Below are 9,233 nucleotides of genomic sequence, written 5' to 3'. Positions count from 1 at the left end.
AAGCAGTTACTGTTTGAAGTTTGTATTTTGTTATCACATAGAAAAGAAAACAGAGATCATCTTGGAGACTGAAATATTCTGTGCAACCAAGATCAGTCTGGTAGGAGCAAAAGGAATGCTTGAAACTCACACTATGCTGACACAGTGACTCACCTGCAGCAACAACCAATTGTGATTAAACAAGTTTACTTACTTTACGAAAATTATTTACGAACTGAAGCACCACCTACTAGACAGTTTAGAGCATTATCTTAACTAATTAGATTATGCATTATCTATGCAATGAATCACATATTATGTGTGTAATGAATCCTAATGAAGATTAAAGGAAAATCTCATTACTTCAAATTGTTGTTCTGGGACAAGGTTTCTAAGAAATCTGTTAAATCTTTCTTGAACACATGGATATGAATAAAAGGTCAGATCTTGGACTGACAAATCCACATTTTGCTGTACCAGCTGCACATAAAGGGCACAGAGCTACTTCAAAGCATTAAATATTCCTCCTGCTCTAGAGGAATCTTGTGATGCTCTCAGGACAGAACGGATTCAGGATTGAGGCAGATAGGTAGATCAGCTCCTGCAGACTTCCACAACTGCAACTGAGGGAAGCTTTGAGACGTGGTTCTGTTAGGAACATTTTCAGGATCTTAAATTGCCCTTTTTCAGTTCACATTTTACTGGTTCTCAAGGCATATTGTATTTGAGTTTCTCCATATCCAAGGAGTCAGTTAACAACTTGACATACACTTCACACTAAGTCTGACTTTACATGTTTTTGTTTTCCTATCGTCTACAAACCAAGCATATATCTGGTCTGCATCTTTAAGTGAGGTAGTAGGCTGTCATTGGTCTCTCCACGTACCTGAAGTGGCTGCTCACCCACTCTGAAAGTGCAGTATGTATATACATTAGGGCATTATGCAGTCAGGAAAAGCATATCTGACTGAAAAATAGTCACAGACAACTAAACTCTCACTCAGCACTGTACTGCCAATCCAACTGGATTCCGCTGTTTCTGCATGTTCAGATTTCCCATTAATTACATGTCAGCAGGGGTTTTGCATAAAATGATGTGGTCAAAGAAATTTTCAATTACTAAGGGAAAGCAGAGTATCATAGTCTACCTCTGTCATGCAGGGAGGAAAACTTTGCCTATGCTGATTAAATACAGCAGCTGACAACAGATGTTATTTGTTAATTATTGACATATCCAAAGGGTCCTATGGCTTGACAGAATGCCGAACAGATACATTATTTACTTTGTTGTATCTCATCATGGAACATATGGTGGCAGTTTGATGGAGTACAGATATCTTCTTTGTGTCTATTCCTACACTGAAGTCTGAACTCCTTTTTCCTTTGCTTCTTGCTGCGTCAGAAAGTGTGCTTTCTTTTGTTTTCCTTTTTTCTAGTATCCAATTACCCTCTATTTTCTGATACAGTAAAACTGCTTAGAGGTACTGATGTATCATTTGCCAATTCACACTTTATTTTCACCCTTAGAAAATACAAACCAGACGGTTTCAAAAAATGTCAATTATGTCTAATATATTGTTTGAAATTAAAGTATCACTGCAAAATGCCTCACAGGTTATTAATTGCTTGAAGCTATACGTAGCACTTTGGATGCATGAAAAACTGCGTATTCCATCACTGTATTAAATAAAAGTCTACTGAGAATTTGAGCTGATTCAAGATAAATTTGAGTCAATAGCTAAATTGTATGCTACAAATTATTAATGTGTATCTAATGCTTAGATCTGAAAAGCATCTCCTTCAAATAGTTCAGCAGCTTAAAGAGCACAGTACAAAGGACATACCAATTCTTTGTTTAGTCTTACAGTTAAGAAATAGATTTGCTTGTGTACATCAATAGAGACAAGATACATATTTCTGATGACAAATGTTTGAAGTGTTATCTGCTCTAACTTGTCGCCAGAAAGGTACTTAACTATATTAAGTGATATTTAATTTCCTACCTCTCTATAAGCCCACATTCCCACTTTGGAAGGAACCTGGGGATCTCCACTACTGAAAATTCATTTTCTTGTAACACATAAAATTAGGAACCTTAATATTCATAAATTAGTTTCCTATTGGGAATTGAAATGTTGAAACTGTCACTGAACTTCACACACATGCAAAAGACTTAATTCATGGATGAATTAGCACTTGGAAAAAGTAGGCAACCAAAGGACTAAAGAAGAAGAATTATTTTTAAAATTATATAACAACTTATAATAAATTGTTTATAATATGCATTGTAATTTATAAAAATACATAATTATGTAATAATATATAATAAAATTTACTATTACATTGATTTAACTCTTTTCTTGCTAAATTCTCTCAACCAGTACGTATTTTTCATAAAGTGAAGCTATATAATACGAAAGTGAAGTCTGTTTTACTGTAACAGTAATTCCAAAAGAAAGGCCTTGTATTTGACAGCTCTGGCAGACGTGAGTTGCATTTGCTATAAAGAGGCTCATCTTATGCAAAGCTGATGACTTAGGACTCGGACACTGAGGAAAACAAACCCTTCTTGTGCCTCACCTGCATCTGAAAAACAGATAGCACCAGGACTAAAATGAACTATGAAAATATTCTTCAAAGAAAAAATGAACTAGTGACAGTCAGATGAAGCACTATGTAAAGAGAAATTCGCCAGGCATATGAGTTATAGAAAACTGGGGGTGGGCAGGTCTTTGTGATCCAACAGAAACTCCCAAAATATCACAAGCTCAACAGAAGAAGGTGTAAAGAGCAAAAGTCCAAGTGCACAAAAAAAGAGTACATAAAGCTTCACAGACAATGAAAAAGCACAAGCCACCGCATGCCTGGCACTTGGAAAAAAAAAAAACAAAAAAAACAACCAAACAAAAACCAACACAGAAAGCTCAGAGGCTCACCCTACTCTGTAAGAGGCACCACCGTGTGTGCACACAGCTGGGGAAGAGCACAATGGGCTGCTCAGAAGAAAGCTCGATGGGACGAAATCTAATGGTGCAATTAATTAATGGCCTAAGTTAATGAAAATTAAAATACTGGGAAATTTAAAAAAAATATTGAAAATAGCAGGAGTATTCTATTGGTAGTAAAAAGAAAGTTATCATCATCCTACTTAGAAACCACATATAACAAATACTTACTACTATCCAGATCAAAAAAATTGCACGAAAAATTCAGAAAATGAGCATGACATACACATACATGCCATCATTTGCACAATTATTTTATAACATAAAATCAAGCATGACTTACAATATAACAAAATATCAGTTCTCTATTATTTTAATTTTTGAAATAGACGAAGTTTACTTACAGTATTTATTAGTTAGAAAATCATTTGGAAAGACTGAAGAGCAGTAGCAAGAATCTCATTTTAAACATTATCTTAAAATAATCTTTGCTCTTTTCTTCTGGCAGATCTTGTCTGCAAAGCTTTCTCCTCATTTCCTTAAAATTTCTGGGGGGAAGAAAAGCAGGAAATCCTGTGCAGATCTTTTCCTGAAAAGAGAAAATCCTTAAACTCTGTAGGCCCATATAGAAATACCAAGGCAGCACAAGTCCCCAAATACAACCTAATCTTCACCTGGATTTGTGGAAAAATCAGCAGAACCTTTAAATTATCTTGCTTTTTTTGGGATTTTGAAAGCATTAATTAAGCAGCAGTATCTCACCAACAGGACAATAACAGTTAAATTTGGCCAGCCGCTGGTTTTGCCACAGACCCATAAGGGTTTTTACATAAACTCTCTTATTTCCAGGCTTCTCTGGCCCAGGTTTCTGAATCTACAACATGGCACTAGTTGCCTTTCTTCTGATGATCAGACTTTACTCTTCCCACAGCAGCAAAAAAGCTCTGACATGTTGTTAGACCAGAAAATAAAGCTCAAATGGCCAAGAAACACTCTTAGAACTGAGCCTTGTTCTACAGGGCTGAAATTCTGTACATCCGGCACAGTGAGGGCTTTAACTTCTCATAGCCAAAAGACAAGGACCTGTCAATAACCTGGAGCTGTCTGTGGTCTGGTACACCTCAAGCAGACAGAAACTGAAAAAAAAAATATGGCTTGAAGCTATTTGTTACAACTTCGTAAGTACAATTTTGCCTAAGATCTCAAATAATTGAGATACGAAAAGCTTATACTCTGTAACTATTAGTAGCTATTATTAGTACTGGAAGTATTCTACAAGTCTCATCCACATTTGCTTAGAAACAAGAAAATCCTATGGATTGCAAAGACAATTTCAAATAAAGTTCTGTTATCTAGCTCCTATAAAGATACCTCGACTACCACAGTTTTAAAAGATGTGGATGCCTAAACATCATTATGAGTTTTATGGTAAGTGTCTGTACAACTTTTTTTTTTTTTTAAAAGATGAGCAGTTCAACTAATTAGATCTCTGTATAACAGTTCTGTCTTGAAAATTTTTAATTGAATTAATCAGCAAACTGTTCTGTGAGTACTAGAACCAACTAACACTACATTTTTTTTAAATTACAGCTTTGTTTGTTAGCTGGAAATTGATTAAATGTATACCAGGGCTTCAATTTAAAACTTCCCTCTTCAATGAAGCAACCAAATCCAGCAGCTCATTTTCACGTGATACTGAAGCATCCAGTCATGAACTAGATATGAAAGTGTCAGTCTGAATAGCCAAATACATAATATCTCAATAAAAAAGAAAACATTCAAGAAAAAAAACTTGACATAGTTTTCCTTTCTGTTTTACCGAGTGTTCTATATAATATGTGATTATAAACTGAAATATTCCAGATTTCTGTCAATAAATACGACTTCTTGTAAGACGACATAAGACTATTTAACAAATTAAAGTCTGACACCGATGTACATCATTCTAGAAACTCATTGAAAAAATGAACAAATCACAGAATCATTTACGAGACAGCTGAAAAGACCAAATGAGGTGTAAACATACTCTATTTCAAATGTGAAAAGATGTTAATTTTTATTTTTGCCCTTGTAAAGTAGCATATTTCAACCAGATTACAACAAAATTACCACAGGATATTTAAAAAAAAATACAAGAAAGTATTTAGAAAATTATATATACACATTTGCTTAAAAATTCTATAATGTAAACATTAGCATAACAAGTTAAAATAATATTACAAACCATTTATTAATACTTAGGTGGATACTGTACATATATATGTTTTAGAATTAATACAATCTTTCTTACAGTTTAAAAGGAACAAAAGAAAAAATTCCCCAAATCAAAAGGGAAATCCAGCTTCTTTACTTGCCAGCAGGTTTGGTCCCACATACAAGAAACTTAATTGTTTATCTCAGTGTTCAGGAAGAAAGAAAATGCACCTTTTCAGAATTAGATATTCAACCAAATTTGCATTTCTGTAATTTTTAGTGTCCTAAATAGTTAACACTTTTCAAACCAGCTACCACAGTCTAACTTCTGTCATGACACAGACAGCAGTTCTGAAGCCTTTTTAAGCAAACTGATTCCTCCTACAGGGAATTGCAATACATTTGTTTAGATGGAAAAAAAAAGGTATTTTTAAAGTCCTGGTATTTGCAGCAATTTGTAAATATGGGAAATTCATTCCTCTCTAAACATCTCAGTGGTGTTTTCTATGCTATTATTAACCAAAAAGTAAGCTACTATCATTGACTAGAAGTATGCTCTGATTATCTGTTATCTATAATTGGACAGAATAAAAGTACAGTTAGTGCAGAGTAGGAAATAAATGAAATGTACAGTATCAGACCACTGTGTAGAGGAAGTTTTTATCTTCCATTCAGTATGTGAAACATAAAGCAGGTTAACTGATATTTCTATATTTCATATATATAATTTCATACATCAAAGCGATTCTTTCAATATGTAATGCTAAGAAACTACTGAAATGGCTAGATATTCATCAAATTAATATTCCATGTAGTGATAGAAGATGTTGACTGAAATATCCTAACCTACAGAAATTGAAGGAGAAAAATTCTTTACTTTCTTGAGTTGTTTAACCACTTTTCTAGAAGTGACATAAGCTCCAGTACAGAAGTATTATTGTTTACAAGGAGACAAATGTGTTTGTAAGAAAAAAAAAAGTCTTCCTCTTTCTTTTAAACAGCTGTTCCACAGGTTTCTCTTGGGAATTATAAGCAGGGAACTGTATTTCTATCCACAGGTATAGATTATCTGTCCTCAGAATTACAAGATATTCTTGTAATTCTCCACAAGTGTGGAGGGGGGTGGGATGAACCTTTGAAATGGCAAAAAATTTATAGCAGAACTATGATTCCTGCCTGTTTTGAAGCAAAGAGAACAACATCCATGTCTGAAAGTACTAATAACTGATTCTGTTAACAAAATATCATTTTTTAAATCATTAATATGTCCTGACAGACAGTATCAGTAGTTCACGTGGGGCTTACTGCGTCTCATTTATTATTAGCTTGCTGCTCCGAGTCAGTCAACCCCATTTATTAGTAGGTTCTTATTAATTAATTTGACAGCTACCATGCAGATACCGCTCTATAAAACAAAACATTTTGTAATACAAAAAAATGTACCTTAGCAATGGGTCACAATTTTGAACCAATTATCTTTAATACTGTTATGTCCTTTCTCTAAATACTTGTATTAATCCAGTCACGAAGGTTTATGACTTGTGGTAGGTTCTGTAAGATAGTATATATAATTTGATTACAACTATCACATCAACAATATATTCCATAAAAAAAGACTGGCTTTGAAACTACTGATCTTCCTAAAATGTGATTTAATGGACATATCAATTTAAACCTTTATAACTATGCCAATATCCTGCCTCATATAAACCTTGGAAATTTATTATAATTACTGAGGAACTTGATTTAATGCAAAAGCAAAGCCAATACAATGCATTCTCTATAACAAATGACAAAATCTCTAAATAAATGAGGTTCTCAAAAAACACAGTTAAAATTTATTTAATTAATAATAATACTGATAGACAATCACATCTGCAAAAGATGCAAGTCTTGCCTGCCCAGTATTTCTTAGGAAATTGTTCATTTTGCATGTGATAAGAGAAGAGCATTAAAATTAAAAAGTAATGCCATTTATTTTCACAATTTGTTTTGAATAGTAATTAAAGGATCCAGATGACCAGCCCTAGAATCCAAGTATGTCTAAAGATAAAACAGAATTGAAATGGAAATGATACTGCAAGTTTCTCCACGCTGCCTCATACCACTCTGTAGTCCAAGGCTTGCAGGAATAACAGGGATCAGATTGGCCTGAGTCCTCTATTCTGTGATTACGGAGATGTTCAAAGCACCCAGCAAGAACTGGCTGCACCCATCAACTCACTGTGCATAAGCCATAGAGCGGATATAGGGATTTAAGAGCTCTCAGCTAGTAGAAAAAGAAATGAGATGTACGAAAATGGTAATTACATGCATGGCATTAGGTGACACAGGAGGAAGTGGTATGATCACTCAAATTGGTAGAATCATCGCTACAGTTACAGGTATTTTGTAAAAGCAATATATCTATGCTAGGATTCTTAATAACAGCTGGTCATCCTTCATCAACAGACTTCCCTGATTTTGATAAATAAATGAAAAAGTGGAACTTGTGACAGAAAATTACAATTCTCAGAAAGACAGGGCATTTTAGAATGTCCTGAGGTGATAAAAATGTGGGCATTCATATCAACACCTATCTCCTTGCAGTCATGCAAGCACCTTACTTCACAAGTAACCAGGTGAATAGGGAAAGCTGACTTGTAAAGAAAGGCTTAATTTAATTAGCTTCTGAGATTTTAGAGAAACCACAGATGAGTATTTAAATGGATTAGTAACGCACCCACTACCCCATCTTGTATCACAAAGCGAACACTGCAGACTGTAATCTTAGGAGCTGATACACAATTCAGGTAAAGTTAATAAAGAACAATTTGTACACAGTAAACAAGTTTACTGTTTTCGTCTGATCTACATACATACATTAAAAAATACAAGAAACAAGATAATGAGGAATGAAATAATTTTACGAGCCAAATGTAGCGACAAGAAAAATTTCTTCTAAGCAACTAAAAAAGAAAATTTAATTTAGGCTATGCTAAATGAGAATTCTTACCATTTGCAACTTTCTGAATAAGGAATCCTTTAATTTGTGAGTTATTTCCTGAAAAGCCTCACATGACAAACAGATAAATCACAAAATATACCACACTACGATTTCTTTCAGATTTACTTGCAATTTGGTGTTAATAGAGGTGCGTCATATTTCTACTAAACAAGGCTCTATTTTCTGAAAAGTTAATTTAAAATTGTTTCAAATTGGGGCCATCATTAAAGCTACTTTTCCTTCCAACAAAGGCAAACTTTAACATGTCAGCAGTGTATCAGACTGAAGAGTTTGGAGAGGTGTTAACTGACAAGATAGTCACTTTCCTTCCTTCTTCAATAAATGCCTTGTTTTAGTTTACACAAGACACCAATAATTATTCATCTTTTAATAAAAAAAGAAATTGGCTAGCTCCCAAGCTGCCCTTTTGGATTCTGAATTTTGTACCAGCCCACAGACACTACTCGCTGTATGTAATGAATCCCTACTCGAGAAGTGTCACAAAACAACTGGACCGTGCTTGACTAAAGAATACACAATGGTCACAGGTCTGAAAAGCAGAAGTTCCAGTTTGCCAGAACTTTGATAGAGCACTGATGTAAAGAGTCTGTTATTAATCATCAGTTGTTGTTGGGGTGGCTTTTTTTTCTCTTGGAGGGTAACATTAGATTTCATGATCTACTGATGGCAGAATTTAATAAAATTAACAGATAATAAAATGACAAGATACACCAACTTAAGTTAACGCTATCCAAAAGAAAAACTTCTGAGAAGAAAGATGTTCTTACACAATTGAAAACCAGAATACAATTGATAGAAAATTTCGATGTGCATTGCTTAAACATAATGAAGAAAGGAAAATAGCTAAACACACAATTAACTGCCTATGGCAGTACAGCTAATGGATGCTGAACTGGATTCCAGTTAATCCACGTCAGGACTTCCATCACTTGTAATAATTCTTGCCATTTTTTTTTCAGTCACTCTTGCAGCAGTACCATCACAGATTACTGTTCAGCGAGAGGTGATGGGTAACAGGCACTTTCATTACAGGCAATTCTTAATTATCACTACGTGAAGGATTTAAAAAAAAAAAAAAAAAAAAAAAAAAGAGTAAGAATTCCAAACTG

The 9,233-nt window shown here is 34.1% G+C and overlaps 1 protein-coding gene across 2 annotated transcripts in view; it reads right to left on the bottom strand.

Annotated features, from left to right (window-relative positions):
- Window positions 1–4,963: 4,963 nt before the first annotated feature.
- Window positions 4,964–9,233, bottom strand: part of SNX29 (sorting nexin 29) — a 140,284-nt gene continuing 136,014 nt past the window's right edge. For both annotated transcript variants that reach the window (XM_050713722.1, XM_050713720.1), the window contains one exon: window positions 4,964–6,668. In XM_050713722.1, coding sequence (XP_050569679.1) covers window positions 6,640–6,668 — 29 coding nt within the window. In that variant the 3' untranslated portion in view covers window positions 4,964–6,639. The remainder of the gene's footprint in view (window positions 6,669–9,233) is intronic.

Source organism: Cygnus atratus, chromosome 15, assembly GCF_013377495.2.
Source record: "Cygnus atratus isolate AKBS03 ecotype Queensland, Australia chromosome 15, CAtr_DNAZoo_HiC_assembly, whole genome shotgun sequence".
NCBI classification, from domain to species: domain Eukaryota; kingdom Metazoa; phylum Chordata; class Aves; order Anseriformes; family Anatidae; genus Cygnus; species Cygnus atratus.
Note: the sequence above shows the minus strand (reverse complement) of the source record. Positions and strands in the feature narration are given on the sequence as shown.